Source organism: Schistocerca piceifrons, chromosome 4 (assembly GCF_021461385.2).
Source record: "Schistocerca piceifrons isolate TAMUIC-IGC-003096 chromosome 4, iqSchPice1.1, whole genome shotgun sequence".
In the NCBI taxonomy this organism is placed as follows: domain Eukaryota; kingdom Metazoa; phylum Arthropoda; class Insecta; order Orthoptera; family Acrididae; genus Schistocerca; species Schistocerca piceifrons.
The window spans coordinates 618,171,760-618,191,067 of NC_060141.1; the positions used below are offsets into that span (position 1 = coordinate 618,171,760).

Below are 19,308 nucleotides of genomic sequence, written 5' to 3' on the forward strand. Positions count from 1 at the left end.
AAACAATGATAAAGAGATGCATGGAAGTCATTGTGTGCCTTGTTCATCTATAGTGCTCACTGACAGAGTGTTGATAAGTTTAGGAAAAAAGAAAGGAAGTTTAGGGTTCAATGCCCTATAAAAAATGAGGTCATTAGAGATGGAGCACTTGCTCGAATTGTTTTTAGGGATGGAAAAGAAATCAGACATACCCTTTCAAAAGAACCAACCCAGCATTTGCCTGGGGCAATTTGAAGAAACCTCAGGAAAACCCGAATCTGGATGGCCGGAGATGCATTTGAACCATTGACCTCCTAAATGTGAATCCAGTGAGCTAACCACTGTGCCACCTTGCTGAGTAAGAGGTTTAGAAACAGGAAAATTCAAGTGGTTGGTCTAAGAACGTGCTAAACCACGTTTTCGTGAGTATTAGACTACTGATATTATCTGTTGTGTTTTCAAAAATACAATATGCTGGTTACGAAGGTTAGGTGGACGGCGGAGAGACACTCTTGGTGGAGTGGGGAGGATTTCATGAAGGATGGATCTCATTTCAGGGCAGGATTTGAGGAAGTCGTATCCCTGCTGGAGAGCCACATTCAGAGTCTGGTCCAGTCCCGGAAAGTATCCTGTCACAAGTGGGGCACTTTTGTGGTTCTTCTGTGGGGGATTCTGGGTTTGAGGGGATGAGGAAGTGGCTCTGGTTATTTGCTTCTGTACCAGGTGGGGAGGGTAGTTGCGGGATGCGAAAGCTGTTGTCAGGTTGTTGGTGTAATGGTTCAGGGATTCCGGACTGGAGCAGATTCGTTTGCCACGAAGACCTAGGCTGTAGGGAAGGGACCGTTTGATGTGGAATGGGTGCAGCTGTCATAATGGAGGTACTGTTGCTTGTTGGTGGGTTTGATGTGAACGGACGTGTGAAGCTGGCCATTGGACAGGTGGAGGTCAACGTCAAGGAAAGTGGCATGGGATTTGGAGTAGGACCAGGTGAATCTGATGGAACCAAAGGAGTTGAGGTTGGAGAGGAAATTCTGGAGTTCTTCTTCAATGTGAGTCCAGATCATGAAGATGTCATCAATAAATCTGTACCACACTTTGGGTTGGCAGGCCTGGGTAACCAAGAAGGCTTCCTCTAAGCAACCCATGAATAGGTTGGCGTACGAGGGGGCCATCCTGGTACCCATGGCTGTTCCCTTTAATTGTTGGCATGTCTGGCCTTCAAAAGTGAAGAAGTTGTGGGTCAGGATGAAGCTGGCTAAGGTGATGAGGAAAGAGGTTTTAGGTAGGGTCGCAGGTGATCGGCGTGAAAGGAAATGCTCCATTGCAGCGAGGCCCTGGACGTGCGAAATATTTGTGTATAAGGAAGTGGCATCAATGGTTACAAGGATGGTTTCCGGGGGTAACACATTGGGTAAGGATTGCATTCTATGTGGGAATGACCAGCAACAAACTGTCCATTCGCATGAATGGACACAGGCAGACAGTGTTTGTTGGTAATGAGGATCACCCTGTGGCTAAACATGCCTTGGTGCATGGCCAGCACATCTTGGCACAGTGTTACACCGTCCGGGTTATCTCGATACTTCCCACCAACACCAGCCTATCCGAACTCCGGAGATGGGAACTTGCTCTTCAATATATCCTCTCTTCCCGTTACCCACCAGGCCTCAATCTCCGCTAATTTCAAGTTGCCGCCACTCATACCTCACCTGTCACTCAACATCATCTTTGCCTCTGCACTTCCGCTTCGACTGACATCTCTGCCCAAACTCTTTGTCTTTAAATATGTCTGCTTGTGTCTGCATATGTGTTGATGGATGTGTGTGTGTGTGTGTGTGTGTGTGTGTGTGTGTGTGTGTGTGTGTGTGTGTGTGTGTGCGCGCGCGAGTGTATACCCGTCCTTTTTTCCCCCTAAGGTAAGTCTTTCCGCTCCCGGGATTGGAATGACTCCTTACCCTCTCCCTTAAAACCCACTTCCTTTCGTCTTTCCCTCTCCTTCCCTCTTTCCTGATGAGGCAACAGTTTGTTGCGAAAGCTTGAATTTTGTGTGTATGTATGTGTCTGTTTGTGTTTCTATCGACCTGCCAGCGCTTTCGTATGGTAAGTCACATCATCTTTGTTTTTAAATATAAAATATATATTCTTGTGGGCTAGCACTTTATACCACCAATCCCTTCAACTGTCATGGCATATGAGACAGAGAAGATTTTGTGGACACAATCAAGCAACAAGCAATTTCATCTGATCTCACACTTTAGGTTAACTATCTATGCTCCCCATTACTATGAGGGAACTTCAATTGGCAATCAAGCAAACCTCTGACATCACCACAAGACTGACACACTTGTTACTTAACAATTTAACATTTGCCAGCAATGGTGTTATATCTGTTATGCACCATCAATGAAATGTGGCCTAGAGGGTACCTACAGTGATGTGGCAGCACAAATCACTGTGCCCATACCGAAATAGGGAAAATAGCCCTGTCACACTCAGGCAAGGAGGTCAATTTCACTACACATCTGCAGCAGTAAAACTCTGGAACAGATCATTGAAATACAACTGGAATCATTACTGGAACACAACAACTTACTGCTTCTCAGAAAGAGGTCCAACGACAATCAGATAATATTCAATAAGGATATCTTGGCTATGTTCACCAGACACAGTATGCTAAACTCAATATATGTAATTTCATTTCATGAAGATGTATCACTGGCACAAAGCTTCAATAGAACATAAAGGAGAATAGAATGTATCATGTTAATTCAAACTGTTGGCACTGATGGGATAAATCATTTGTAACATGAATCATGTTCATTTCACCTACATTTGGATCAAAATGATATAACATTAAATATAATAAAGAGTACTAAACAAGTCTAATTCACAAGTATCTGAAAGTGTAATAGTGATCCAGTCACATTTTACATGAAATACAAAGGGTAAGAAACAAGAGTGATAATGAAACGAAAAAGCTATGAGCAAGATAGAAGATAGGCAATTTCACAACAAACAACACTGCACTAAGTTAAACAGTTAATTTCTTTTCTTAAGTACTGCATGTTCAGTATTAGTATCTGACATACCCACTTGATCCTGATTCATTCAGTCTGATTATTGGAGCGTACATCCAGTCATCAGAAAGTGATCGTTCTCCATTTGATGTTAAACTCATAACATTCAGTATGTCCTCAGTTACTGACACAATCCCAAAGGCTTCCTCATAGCAATGGTATATGCTCTCTAGACTGCAATATAGAAACAATATAACAATATTAATATAAAATTTCAATTAGGAAAATACAATTTCACATTACGTGAGTTCAAAATGTTAATAAATGAAAAGCACCAGTTTGCTGGTGTTGTTCTACCAAGAACCGACAGAAGATTCTGTTAACATGTCAAAATGTTAAGTTAATAGAATGATAAACTCATAAAGGATCAGGAAGATTAGATGTGGATACATAAAAATATAATGTTAATAGAAATTTCAGACATAGAAATTTCAGAAATTTCAGACTGTCATTCAGGCACTTTGATAACTGATTATTTGACATACCCACAACAGAATTTTGCACTGTATTGCAGCATAGTTCCTAAACTACTCAACAATGTGTTTCCATATGTGATTCTGCATGTAATCAGATAGGAAATGTCTGTGACAGTGAAACATAGCTAGTGGAACAGCTCCACTTGTTCTTTTACCACTCACATTATAAATACTATTATGTACCCATTGTACATATGTAGTATGTATGGCAAACATCAAGATTCTGTTAAAAATCTATATTTTTAAAATCTTTTTACCTGGAATGTAATTTGGACTTGGCTGACAGCAATGGTATAAATATTTTGTGTAGAAATATTTTATTTAAGGAATTATTCAAAATTTAAAATTCCAAGAAACCACATGCATTTGAAAGTCTCACCTTCATAATAATAGTTTGTTTTCAGTTTGACACATCTCTTTTCAAAAGCAAATGTATTTGCTAAGCAAATGACATTTTGTATTTTTCTGAATATTGTAATTCAGGAAATATTACTACTAGAAATTGTTATCATATAATAATCCACATTTTAAATTGCAAACCCTTTAAAAACCAGTATTGCTATCTTTTATCCAAACATGTAAACAATTTCACAGTTATGTCTAGTTCAAATGTATGAAACATTCATTAAGTTTTCAATGAGTGATGTTCCATGAAGTGAGGCTGATATATTTAAATCGCTGGAATAGTTAACATAAATTTTTATTCAAGTATGATGATAATCATTAATGCACTTTTGAAATTAAATAGGCATTGACACAAATCTAAACATCAACAGAGTCATCTTGGTCTGTTCCAAGCACATATTGTTCAACATTACAACAAGACAAAAGAAATATTACGAGGGATCCCAGGTCAGCAATATTACAGCACTTTAGAATATAGTCGATATCTGAGAGTGTGTGGGAGATGTCTTGCTTCTGGGGCATGTGTATACAAATGACACCTGAGTTGTACGATTGGGGTCATGAATGGCATTGAAATTGTCTTATTTATTGGTTAGGTTATGTTGGCAATGGACTACCACTTTGAAGAGGAAGGGGGGAGAATGGGAGGGAGGGGGGGAGGGGATTACTCACTCACACATCGTGTTCTGTCATCCCATCATGAATGAGTCAAGTTGTACATTAACAAGCTGAAGCAATGACTTGTGGCTGCTTCCGCAAAGTGTACTAACAACAAATTTTTACTGGGACTAACCTACTTAAACTGATAATTGTGCTAATTCCTTGTAAATTATTTTATACACTGCCCTAAAAAAAGTGAAGCTCCCAGAAACAGACAAGGAAATGAAATGAAACTTCACAGGTTGAGAGGGTACGTAATGTTATGTCAGTGATTACAATAATGAATCAGATTTATAAAGAATTTGGCAGTACGAGCCCACTTATCTGGCCTGGGTGCAATCACTGGTTGGGTTGGGAAGGGTGTCATAAAGCTGTTGTATTCTCTCCTGAGGCAAGATGTCCCACAACTGTTGTAACCGGTCCTTGTTATCGTGGATACTGGCACTGAAATGGAGATGACACTAATCTGGTGACACACATGTTCTATTACAGACAATTCTGGGGATCTTGATGGCCACAGGAGTACTTTAACATCATGCTGAAGTTCACGGAATCACAAGCCCATTGTGGACAAGCATTGTCCTGTTGAAACATGGCACCAAGACACTGTCGCATGAGGGTCAACACACAAGAACGCAGGATGTCCATGAAGTACTGTTGTGCCATTAGAGTTCCCTCAATCACTAGCAGCTGAGCCCTGTAGTTGTACCCGATAGCTCCCCACATCATGGCACCAGGCGTAAAATCACTGTTCCTTTTCAAAAATGGGATCACTTCACAGGATGCTGCAATATCCATCACTCGCCAGGATGCCACAATATTCACAGACAGCCGTCATCCACTCCAGCGCAGTACCGCAATTCATTGCTGAGCACTATGTGCCACCATTCATCAGCAGTCCATTCTGTTTGGTCATGGCACTACTCCAAATGTGCCTGTTTATGTCGTATCGTTAACTGTAGTCTATTAACTTGTCCTGCTGCTGCTAGTCTCCCACCAACAGAGCAGGATGACACGGAATGTTGTAGGAAGTACATTCCTTGTTCTCGGATGGCCAATGCAAATGTGAAGGGGTGCTTGACGCACAATATAGTGAATCCTTCCTTGTGGTGATCACAGGTGACAGACCATAACCCCGTTGATGATTATGTCTGTCCTCACACTCCTCATATTGGGCCACTGTCAAATCTTAATGCCCCACAAATCTAGATGCTGCACAATTTGACCAGCTGGCCAAACGGAAACACACAAAGAGGCCCTCTTCAAACTCTAACAGACGGTGATAACACTGCCTCACGTGAATACCCGATATCTCCGTCTCCTTCAAGTGATCGCTCATCTGATTCTCTTCATACCCTTGATATGCCTTATCAGCTTGTAACACCACTAAACATAAACAACAGTAATGCAAATAGATTTAAATTTTGACAGGTTCCGCCTTGAGCAAACACCAATTTTCTTATTTTCTCCCCGGATACATTTTGCTGAAATTACATCATCAATGGTGTTATTTTTTTTCTTTTTTTTCTATTAAATAACCAGAAAAGTTACCTTTTATACATAGACAAATACAGTTTTCAATTAGGGTATTTAAAAATTTGAAAACAGAAAAAAATTTGATACACCTTGTTAACAAATATTGACTCTGTGGTTTTCTGTACTTTGCATTATAGCTGTTTTTCTTTTACAATCTGCAACCACAGAGAACTTAATACAGAAAAATTATTATTTACATTACGAATTTACAAGTGGAAATGTTAGAGAGTTGTGGTTAACATTATTTTTTTCTGTCTGAATGTCTCTCTCTCTCTCTCTCTCTCTCTCTCACTCACTCACTCACTCACTCACTCACTCACACAAACGCACACGCACACACACACACACACACACACACACACACACACACACACACACACACACACACACACACACAGAATAAATGTTAACCATAACAGTCTACCGCTCCTCCCAGTCACAGATTTTCACTATAAATAATAATACAGAAAACCACAGAAATCAAAACACGTTAAAAATGCATATGCAATTTTTTTCTGTTTTCAAATTTGTGAATACTTTACTAAAAGACTGATTTCTATATGTACGGATAGTGCCAACAAGCATGGCTGGGGACAGGTTGAGATGGATAGAGGAGGGGATGGACAGAGTGACTGAGAGCAGGAAATAGACAGAGAGAGGGGTGGAGGGGGAGATGCTTGAGGCAGGTGGCATGTGTACAGGGGTAGTGGGCAGTTGGAAAAGGAAGAGGAGGGGATGGGGACACAAAGGGTGCGGGGGGCAGGCATAGATGTGGTCAATATATTGGTTGAATGCATATACAAGGGAAGCCATGAGAAAATGGCTGGTAAGGGGCCAAAAAAAGAAAGAAAAAACGATGATACCGTAACTGGGCAGAAAAGAAGAAAAAATATGTTTTCTCAAGGAGGAACCTATCTTTTTTTTTAATTATTATTATTAAGTGAACTTGGACACAAGAGTGAACTTATCTATGCATAACCCCCCCCCCTTTTTTAAACCAACCAACCAACTTATGTATGCAAATGAAGTTACGTGGACATCTAACCATTTCTTGTCGAATATTTACTTTTTTTTTTTTTTTGTTGGACAGTGTTTACCACATATAAGTTAAGAGAAGAACAGGCTCTGCTCCTTCTATTCAGCTGCTGTTATTATCTAATACTTCAAGAAGTAATTCTACCCAAGTGACACCGAGAGGTAAGGGGAGTACTGATGGTGGTTGATTAGCAGTTGCCACTGTTGCTGTTTTAGTTAGGGCTGCAACAGCATTGTCATTAGCACCCATACACAATCACACACAAAAAACTACATATCCAAAAGAAAAATCAGAATTTAACTAGACATAAAAAACTTATTATTAGAGTTTGACTGTTGGAAATTATCTCCAGTTTCTTTCATTCCCTCAAACTTCCAACACTGTATAACATATCAAGCATCATGTTGTTGAAGTCTGTAGTTCAGATTGATGCAGCTCTTCACACTAGTCTATCTTGTGCATGTTTCTTCATTTCTTCATCTCTGCTTAACTGCTGCAACCTACCTCAATTTGAATCTACTTGCTTTGCTCAGGCCCTAGCCTCTCTCCACACTTTTTGCATCCGTACATTCCTCCATTACTAATTTTACTACTCCTTCATACCCCAGGAAGAGTTCTATCAATCTATTCCTTCTTTTAGTCTTGTTGCGCCATGAAGTTCTTTTCTCCCCAATTCAGTGCACTAGATCTTCATTAGCAGCTCAATCTATCCATTGAATCTTGAGCATTGTTCTGTAGCATCACATTTAAAATCTTCTATTATTATTTTCTCTGCACTGTTTATTATCCATGTTTCACTTCCGTATCAGGCTACTCTCACAGAAATACTTCTTAGTACTAAAATTTATATTCATTGTTAACACATTTACCTTTTTCAAAAATGTGTTTCTTGCTGTTGTAGGCCGGGTTTTTACACCCTCTTAGCTTCAGTTATTTTGCTACTGAAATAGTGAAACTCAACCACTCATTTTAATGTCACATTTCTCATCTTCTCAGCACTTTTCTGTAGCTGACAGAATTTCAAGGTTTTTGGCAAACTTTAACATTTTGCAAATACATTTCCTGAGTTTGCTGTCAGACCGTATTGTGTAAATCACACAATATTTCATCGATGCAACTGCTCGACATCATCAGATGGTGGTAGCTACTGCTGTCACTGCTGCAAGGTGTGACTAATGATAATCGTGTGGTGGTATCGAAATTTATGAGGCTGGAAGCAGGCAATATGCCTGTGTGGGAAGACGCCCGCAGCTGAAAAAAGCAGCGCTCCTGGTGCCCCCTGCTCGGAGCCGCAAAAGAGGCTTTCCGTGCATGTGCTGTGGGCAATGAATGTGCTGTGTTTCTATTTGTTCTCCTTGAACTGTAATTCCTTTTTCGAGTACCTCACTGGTTTCTCTGGCTGGTTGCTATATGTATGTGGAGGACAGACTGAAAACTTTCCCCACACCTCCTAACAACAGGCCTCCCTTTCAAGTCCTTGAACTCTTATAACTGCAGTCTGGTTTCTGTCGAGTTGTAGATAGCCTTTCATTCCGTGCACTTTATATCTGGTAACTTCAGAACTTGAAAATGTATTTTCCAGTCAATACTGTCAAAAGCTTTTTTCAAAAATCAGCATGTGTTTCTTGAACCTATCTACGACAATAAATTGCAGGTTCAATATTTCTGAATGTGTTCCTACAGTTCTACATTTTACTATCATATAAAACATCACATAATACTTCTCATTTTTAGTGCTGTCACCAAATAGAATTTACACCCCTTCTACATCATGAGCTGCCTTCTTATGTGCACTCTTTCAGAATGTGGCGTTCAGGTGTTGATACCAGTAAGCCACAAGCACCACATGTGTGTGTTCTCCTGTCAAGATACAGCTGCAAATGTGTAATCTGAAGAGGGCTGAGAAGCAGTTCAGCTTGATCCAATATCTGTAAGAAGTACACTATGGCAAGGCAGTTAATTTCACTGACTACAGCCTGTTATTACTCAATTCTAGTAAACAATTTTTCCAGTGGACCATGACCCCACACATCAACAAGGGCATTACATATACACGGGAACCAAGTGATGAGCCACAGTGGAGCTGTTTCAAGCCTCCTTGAGCGCTGCAGTTGTTTATTAATTGCCTTTATTCTCTTATGCCCTGGTAGCCTCCAGAATGTTACCTCCTTTCATGAGCTACTACAGGCACAGGAAGGAGTTCTAAATTGACAACATTAGTATATGAAATAATTTCTATGGCTTTGGCCATGTTTTACTACACACTATTTATTACAGTGACACGTTTCAACAGCATGCTGCCATCTTTAGGTGCACTAAAATTACATGTACAGTATATTACACTAGTCTGAAGTATGGTGAAGTTTATTTGCTGAATTTAATCTTGGATAGAAAGATGCATTTATTTTAGTGTGCACCTGAAGAGAGTTATGTATTTAAAACATTTCATTAGTGTATTTACTTACTTTTTAGCCAAAAATTTATTTGTCTGTCACACAGAGAACTATAATAAGCACATCATCATCACTTAACACATTCAGATGTTTATATCATTCCACCGACTATTAACTGCTAAAATAAATGTATTTTGACTGTTAAGAAAGTACAGTCAGCGATGATACAAGCTTTTCTATGCATGCATATTTATGTCATGGCACACATGAAATAGTATTGATACCTTTTTAACTCTTTATATTATTAGCATGACACATTTTGGCAGCATCTGGTCATCATCCGTTGCACTGCACTTATGTACATGGAAATTTTGTAAATTTATAGACTTCAAACAATTATATAAATTTATGTAGGATTACATTATATTCTCTGTTGGGTATTGTAAAATGTCATTTTCACTTTTTATGGTTTGTAAGGCTCCCTCCTGTGTTTTGTTTGCTCCAGCCATAGTCAACATTAAAAAAATTATGCACAAAACTTGGGTAATGTTTAGTGTTTAAATAAATATGTCAGTCTTTGGTTATTTTGGGTTACATGAGCTACAATGCATAAAGCTTAGGCAATGTTTACCATTCACATCATACATCATTATTTGGTTATCTTGTGTTGCATAAAGCATAATACTGAGAACAGAGCTGCACATGAGAGAACATATCATGACAGGCTCTGGAGCAGTGAAGATGAGGACTGTGATACTGGGTCAGCCACACAGTTACGCCAATCTGGGAGCTCTAGAGAATCCTAATAATACAACTGGCCACTAAAAGAGTGCTGTACATGCATATGCCACAATGTAAAGGAAAAACAAGCACAGTTCCTTTTCTTGTATAATGAAACTATGAGTTGGCTTTTGTCTATTGGCCAGGACAGATGCTCATTTCTACATCTACATCTACATTTATACTCCGCAAGCCACCCAACGGTGTGTGGCGGAGGGCACTTTACATGCCACTGTCATTACCTCCCTTTCCTGTTCCAGTCGCGTATGGTTCGCGGGAAGAACGACTGTCTGAAAGCCTCCGTGCACGCTCTAATCTCTCTAATTTTACATTCGTGATCTCCTCGGAAGGTATAAGTAGGGGGAAGCAATATATTCGATACCTCATCCAGAAACGCACCCTCTCGAAACCTGGCGAGCAAGCTACACCGCGATGCAGAGCGCCTCTCTTGCAGAGTCTGCCACTTGAGTTTATTAAACATCTCCGTAACGCTATCACGGTTACCAAATAACCCTGTGACGAAACGCGCCGCTCTTCTTTGGATCCTCTCTATCTCCTCCGTCAGACCGATCTGGTACGGATCCCACACTGATGAGCAATACTCAAGTATAGGTCGAACGAGTGTTTTGTAAGCCACCTCCTTTGTTGATGGACTACATTTTCTAAGCACTCTCCCAATGAATCTCAACCTGGTACCCGCCTTACCAACAATTAATTTTATATGATCATTCCACTTCAAATCGTTCCGCACGCATACTCCCAGATATTTTACAGAAGTAACTGCTACCAGTGTTTGTTCCGCTATCATATAATCATACAATAAAGGATCCTTCTTTCTACGTATTCGCAATACATTACATTTGTCTATGTTAAGGGTCAGTTGCCACTCCCTGCACCAAGTGCCTATCCGCTGCAGATCTTCCTGCATTTCGCTACAATTTTCTAATGCTGCAACTTCTCTGTATACTACAGCATCATCCGCGAAAAGCCGCATGGAACTTCCGACACTATCTACTAGGTCATTTACATATATTGTGAAAAGCAATGATCCCATAACACTCCCCTGTGGCACGCCAGAGGTTACTTTAACGTCTGTAGACGTCTCTCCATTGATAACAACGTGCTGTGTTCTGTTTGCTAAAAACTCTTCAATCCAGCCACACAGCTGGTCTGATATTCCGTAGGCTCTTACTTTGTTTATCAGGCGACAGTGCGGAACTGTATCGAACGCCTTCCGGAAGTCAAGAAAAATAGCATCTACCTGGGAGCCTGTATCTAATATTTTCTGGGTCTCATGAACAAATAAAGCGAGTTGGGTCTCACACGATCGCTGTTTCCGGAATCCATGTTGATTCCTACATAGTAGATTCTGGGTTTCCAAAAACGACATGATACTCGAGCAAAAAACATGTTCTAAAATTCTACAACAGATCGACGTCAGAGATATAGGTCTATAGTTTTGCGCATCTGCTCGACGACCCTTCTTGAAGACTGGGACTATCAGTGCTCTTTTCCAATCATTTGGAACCCTCCGTTCCTCTAGAGACTTGCGGTACACGGCTGTTAGGAGGGGGGCAAGTTCTTTCGCGTACTCTGTGTAGAATCGAATTGGTATCCCGTCAGGTCCAGTGGACTTTCCTCTATTGAGTGATTCCAGTTGCTTTTCTATTCCTTGGACACTTATTTCGATGTCAGCCATTTTTTCGTTTGTGCGAGGATTTAGAGAAGGAACTGCAGTGCGGTCTTCCTCTGTGAAACAGCTTTGGAAAAAGGTGTTTAGTATTTCAGCTTTACGCGTGTCATCCTCTGTTTCAATGCCATCAGCATCCCGTAGTGTCTGGATATGCTGTTTCGAGCCACTTACTGATTTAACGTAAGACCAGAACTTCCTAGGATTTTCTGTCAAGTCGGTACACAGAATTTTACTTTCGAATTCACTGAACGCTTCACGCATAGCCCTCCTTACGCTAACTTTGACATCGTTTAGCTTCTGTTTGTCTGAGAGGTTTTGGCTGCGTTTAAACTTCGAGTGGAGCTCTCTTTGCTTTCGCAGTAGTTTCCTAACTTTGTTGTTGTACCACGGTGGGTTTTTCCCGTCCCTCACAGTTTTACTCGGCACGTACCTGTCTAAAACGCATTTTACGATTGCCTTGAACTTTTTCCATAAACACTCAACATTGTCAGTGTCGGAACAGAAATTTTCGTTTTGATCTGTTAGGTAGTCTGAAATCTGCCTTCTATTACTCTTGCTAAACAGATAAACCTTCCTCCCTTTTTTTATATTCCTATTAACTTCCATATTCAGGGATGCTGCAACGGCCTTATGATCACTGATTCCCTGTTCTGCACTTACAGAGTCGAAAAGTTCGGGTCTGTTTGTTATCAGTAGGTCCAAGATGTTATCTCCACGAGTCGGTTCTCTGTTTAATTGCTCGAGGTAATTTTCGGATAGTGCACCCAGTATAATGTCACTCGATGCTCTGTCCCTACCACCCGTCCTAAACATCTGAGTGTCCCAGTCTATATCTGGTAAATTGAAATCTCCACCTAAGACTATAACATGCTGAGAAAATTTATGTGAAATGTATTCCAAATTTTCTCTCAGTTGTTCTGCCACTAATGCTGCTGAGTCGGGAGGTCGGTAAAAGGAGCCAATTATTAACCTAGTTCGGTTGTTGAGTGTAACCTCCACCCATAATAATTCACAGGAACTATCCACTTCTACTTCACTACAGGATAAACTACTACTAACAGCGACGAACACTCCACCGCCGGTTGCATGCAATCTATCCTTTCTAAACACCGTCTGTACCTTTGTAAAAATTTCGGCAGAATTTATCTCTGGCTTAAGCCAGCTTTCTGGGCCTATAACGATTTCAGCTTCGGTGCTTTCTATCAGCGCTTGAAGTTCTGGTACTTTACCAACGCAGCTTCGACAGTTGACAATTACAATACCGATTGCTGCTTCAGAGAGAAGATGCATTTTAATGGTGTTGCGGTAAAGTATAGCCTAGGATCTGAGACATTTCATTTGGAGAAAGAGTTGTGTAGCTTTGAAATGAGAACCAAGTACACAGATCACAGCACCTTCAATACAAAAAGGCATTTTCTTTCTTTTATTATTCCTTTGTATGGAATTATCAAGGCAAAGGGTGTTTGTGGATTAAACGAAAATTTTATTTCAATTTAGGAACTCAGAGCACTATGCCACAAGTTAAAAAAATGGCTCTGAGCACTATGGGACTTAACTTCTGAGGTCATCAGTCCCCTAGAACTTAGAACTACTTAAACCTAACTAACCTAAGGACATCACACACATCCATGCCCGAGGCAGGATTCGAACCTGCGACCGTAGCGGTCACGCGGCTCCTGGCTGAAGTGCCTAGAACCACTCAGCCATAAATACTCAAAATAAATCTTCCACTCTGTAGTAGAGTGTGCATTGTTATGAAACTTCCAGGCAGATTAAAACTGTGCCTCAGATTGCTACTTGAATTTGGAATCTTGTCTTTCATGGGAAGCTTCCAGGTTTGAGTTCTGGTCCAGGACAGTTTTTATCCACCATGAAGTTTCATTTACAAATTTTAGTTGGAGGAACATCTTGTGTTGCAAATGTACTTACAAATATCAATGGATTAATATTGAGATATAAATATTTTTAAAAAATGAGCTCGAATATCTGAAAAATGTGCTAGGTAAATGTTCAGTTTGTGACTGAAGGTACTATGATTTTTTTAAAAAGTTCACAACCAGCCTAGCTGATAGTACAGCTATCTCCTAGGTTAGAATTTTCTAACTCCAAAATCAGTTTTACTGTGCATAATTGAAAGTTTTTGTAATAGTTTACTTCTGCAAAATTCAGTCAAATACACTATTTTCAGTTTCCAGAAGGTTTACACAAGTAAGTTTATTTTACTGGGAAAGTGAGGGTTAGCATTGCCAGCTTAACATTATGAAACAAAAAAGTAGTGAATAGTAATAGTATTAACAGCTGGCTCAGCGCCAGTAAATAACTGGTTTGAGGTATATCTATTCTGCATTACCTGTTACAACCGCCAAGAAAGCCAGAAGACAGAATAAATAATAGCAGCAGTTAGATTCCTTGAGATTATTCCTGTTAATTCTGAAGGTAATATTGGTACAGCAGTGATGTTTTGTTATAAGTGGCCATCTGTCTATCACCGTAGATCCATACAGCTTAACCATCATGGTGTATTGGGTTGCTAACCATCATGGTGTATTGGGTTGCTGTTGCACAAAAAGTAGGTGGAATCCAGCAGTATGTACAGTGTATGACTTGTCATGCTCATAGTGTGTCAGAACAGATGAAGCATTTTATAGTGCAGGTCCAGTACTCTAAAGAAAACATGTAGCTCTGCATCGTAGATGGTGAATTCGTTTGGTTAGTGTCCCCCAAGAGAACAATTGTTAGAAACATCATAGCAACCAAAGTTGTCCCCCTTCTTACAAGGGAAACTCCCCATCGCAACCCCCCCCCCCCCCTCCCCCCCAGATTTAGTGGTCAGTTGGCCTTTTGGATAGGCCATCAAACACTGAACACAAATCGAACATGAAAACAGGAAGAAGCTGTACTGAACTGTGGAAAAAGGAGAAAAATAGAAAAAGTTAATGTTACAAATTGAATACGTGTAGTATTGAGCAACATTAACGAGACTTGGGTCATGGTCAATTGGTCATAGTGTTAACTGCGAAGAGGCAGATCCGGGTTCAAGTCTACCTCATGCCTAACACTTTTTTTTTTTTCACAAAATTACAAACTGTCCACCCAGCCATCAGTGTGTCTGTTCGCTGTATTTAAATTTGTGTCCGTGTTGTGACATAAGTCTGTTTGCAACAGCAACATGTAAAGAAGGGACTTCCAGACACGTTATGCCCCTTGCGTTCCGTTTTAGAAGTTTTTACTCTTGAATTCCACTGTTGTAGCATAGTTCACACCTGTTTATTTATTGTTTTCATTTCTGCGAGAGGTCTATGTGGCATCTAACCTGCTCACACTACTCATTACATTTACTTGCAACAGTAGTATATTCTTATCAAGTGACTCATATTCTGTGATGAATGGTAAGAGTAGTCGAGATGCCGCACAGATCTCTCACAGAAATGAAAACAACAGGTAAACAGGTCTGAAATATGTTACAATGGTGGAATTCAAGAGCCAAAGCTTCTAAAACGGAATGCAAGAGGCATAACATGTGGTACCTATGTGGAAGAAACAGGAGGTATGTACATCTGGAGGTCCCTTTGTTACATGTTGCTGTTGCAAACGGATATAGTGCCACAACACATCCATAAATTTGAATACAGCAGACACGTCAATGACCGAATGGACAGTTCGTAATTTTGTGAAAAAACTGTTGGGCACAAGGTAGATTTGAACCTGGATCTCCCCCTGTGCAGTGTAACACCGTGACCCAGATCTTGTTAATGTCGCTCAGTATTGCAAATGTTAAATTTGTAATGTTCACTGTTTCTGTTTTTCTTCTTTTCTCCTTTTCATATTTCATCTGTGTTTAGTTTTTGACGGGCTGTCCAATGGGCCAACTGACCACTAAATCTGAGGGTGGTGCAATGAGGAGTTTCCCTCATTAGACCTATTTTTGGTAGTCACACAGGTTTAATTTGTCACCTCAAAAACATAAACTGATTTAATTAATCTTTTTGTTTGTCAGCAGGTGGATGTCTGCAGTTATGGTACACATTGAAATACCTGTATCACAGCACATTGCCAGAGAAGCCGAAACATTATGGCACAGTCAAGCTCTACTTTGTCAATGGGCTGTCCCATTTTGGTTGCCTTCTCTAGCAGCATGCTGTGCTACTGTGGAGGAGGGATTTTAATGTGTAGCATGACTGCAGGCATCCACCTGATAACAAACAAAAAGATTAATTATGTAATTTAATTTTTTTGAGGTGATAATTAAAACTGTATGACTACTTGTATCAATGTGTGAGATTTGGATATAAGCACGGATGACTGAATATGCCCTAAAATAATATTTTAATGGTCTGGAGTACACCCTCTTGTATGTTAGTACTCAAAGTGATTTTGGTCTTTACCTTGAACAATGATACAGACTTTCGTGGTCCCTTACTAAGGGCCAAAGTTAGTACGCCCATCATGACAAATAAGCAGCACTGAAACTGGCTCTTTATTTTAATCACTACAGTGTTCGTTTTGATTGCATGTGTCATAACACTCAATTTGCTCCCTTGAAGATCTCACTTTTTCAACTCAATCCTGTCTCTTAGTATGGTCCTGACTCAATATCTGAAGTAGCAAAAAGAGAGGAAGGATTGTATTACAATGGGTAGTATCATCTCCAGAACTCAAAATATATGTGACTTAACAGTTGTCTGGTTTCAAGAACACAGACTTAGGAAGGTATGAAGGTTAAGGTTTAACACCCCCTCATCAATGGAAGTGAAACTCAAGCAGAGATTGCTCAACGACAGGGAAGGAGCAAGGACAGGGAAGGAAACTGGCCATTCTTCTCCTAGAAATTCAATCTGACGGGCATTCATTGAATACCAAATCTTGATGACTGGTTGAGCATTTGTGCAGTGTATTGCTGGTGGCTTGATCCACCCACATACTACACAACATAGTCCTGTGAATGCTGCTCTGTCAGATGCAAACAGCACATGACTCCAGCAAACTTCCTAGTATTCATATGCTGAACAGCCTTCACATGACCTGCTCCTGCGGCTCCTGACCACTGCGAAAGGAGCCTCTACTGTAAAGAGTCTCCAAGAATAGCATATTAGACCAAGACAATGATAGTGTAAACCAATCTTGAACCTACTTAGGGCAGTGCTACCAATTGTAACAGACTCAGTGCACTCTTTTGCACCCTCGAGGAACCATAACATATATGTGACATTTCTTGTAATACACCAGAACAATTTACATTCTTTTGGCTGAGAAATTTTTTATATTGTCATGTTCTTGCTTGTCTCTTGTAGAAATAAACTTCTATTATTCATTGCTACCTCGGAACCTTCGTGCTTTCTGCATGCACCATCCCACAGCAGGATACTTTAAGTTGGACCTATGTCTCTTGAATGTTGCAACCACACTGAGATGGTGGTTACCTATTCTCTCCAAGGTCTATCCTAAGTAGATGCCGAGGGAAACACTACAAGAGCCGCCATCGGGGGTACAATTTGCACGTACAACTAAAGCACATATATGATTAAAAAAGAGTAAAATTTTAACTTCACATTTTAAACACTTTTAAAATTTTCATTTCCACTAACTTACTCAATGGAATTTTTTATATGAATGTGTCAATGTACTCACTCGTTAATACACTCTTGCAGTAGCTGAGAAATTGGGGATATGGTTTTGACAGCATCTAGAGTAACATTCTTAATACCATATGACACCAATGCATCTCTGTAAGGAAATCAATGTAATTCATCAAAAAATACCCAAATAGTTAACAAAATGTCACATTTACATAAGTATTAACAAATAAGAAACTCTATCACTCATTTTTCTTTACTGATAGGACTCATACATAATTTCTACCCAGCACTTAGCAAAATAAATCTTTCAAACTCATCATATAAGTAATTAATTTGTTGCAAAGTCATGACCTAAAACATTCAGTTCAGTAAGGAAGTGTACACATATTTCATGGACCTCATTAGAAGCAACTAGTATAGAATTATGAGAACACTGTGGTAACGAGTCATAAGCTGTTTAAATTTAAATGAGTATATTTTCCCCAAATCTCTCGATTACTTGGCAATATATATGCTCAAGAAGTTAAAGGAAATCAAAAGGCTGGCAGTTTTAATGAACTCACTCTATCAAGTGGTAAGTAAAGAGGCAAATGGCTCATTGCAATAAATGGTGTTCTGATACTTTATTGTGGGATGTATATTTAAGCTATGTTTGTATTACGCAATAACTGTGCACTAAAATGTCTGTCATTTATACATTAAATAAAAGTTCACAATGAAACTTCAACCACATAAAATAAAATAAATAACAATGTTTAAATATCGGTCTAGAAAGTGGTATAAACTAAAAGCTTGAAATTATATTTGTTTAAATATTTCATTTAGAAGAGTGGGAAAAGGGAGAACAAAAGACTGGAGTCATCGAGTGTGCTTAGCTGATCGTACATGAGACAACTAGGTATGAAAGTCAATTTCATTTTCATATTAAAATGTTGCATGTAGATGAAGGTGCCACATATAGTTAATACCTGTGCAAGATAGATGTCAAATTAAAAATAAACTGAAAATTACTTTTGCCACATTTACAGTAACTTCAGAGAAAGTGCACTCTTTGAAACAGTTGAGACAATCTCTTTTCATATTGTGTGCTTCACATCTCTAGCAGAAAGTTGAATGATTTAGGCTTTACTTTACTACTATTACAGTTTGCTATAATCGAAATCACTCTAATTTTAACTCAAATTTGAGGAACTTAATGCATTTGAAATTCAGAGATCACACTTGTTCGGCTGTACATACTTACTAGGCCAATGTGAAGTCTCAACTTTAACTAACATGCAAGTTTTGGAAATAGTTTTGTCTAATTAATGCTGTTCTAAGGAGTTTTTGGGCTCATCAAAATATTATACTGTAAGTAAGGTCATTTGTGGAAACAGTTTGACGTACGGCAATTTTGCTGCAAACATGCAGAAGCTTTCGATGTGGGCATCACAGTGAATGATCCATTGACCTGCATGAATGGTCACTGTTGTGCCGTAAATCTTCACTACCCAGTTGCAGAGCACACTGCTTGCAATGTAATCCAGTTCAAATAGCTGCTAGATAACCCATGCTGTCTGAACCCTCTCCCTGAAACACTAAGTACTCGAAATTGAGCAAGGAGAAACTGTCTTTAACAGACAACCACTAATCCTATAACCTATCCGGCTTCAATCCTTGCAAGGATTTATGCTCCACCTGTCTGACCATTTATAGTT

The 19,308-nt window shown here is 39.6% G+C and overlaps 1 protein-coding gene across 1 annotated transcript in view; it reads right to left on the reverse strand.

Annotated features, from left to right (window-relative positions):
- Positions 1-19,308, reverse strand: part of LOC124794850 (RNA polymerase II-associated protein 1) — a 204,511-nt gene that overhangs the window by 37,213 nt on the left and 147,990 nt on the right. The window contains exons 18-19 of the mRNA XM_047258515.1: positions 17,664-17,759; positions 3,069-3,230 (exon numbers count right to left, since the gene is read on the reverse strand). Coding sequence (XP_047114471.1) covers positions 3,069-3,230; positions 17,664-17,759 — 258 coding nt within the window. The remainder of the gene's footprint in view (positions 1-3,068; positions 3,231-17,663; positions 17,760-19,308) is intronic.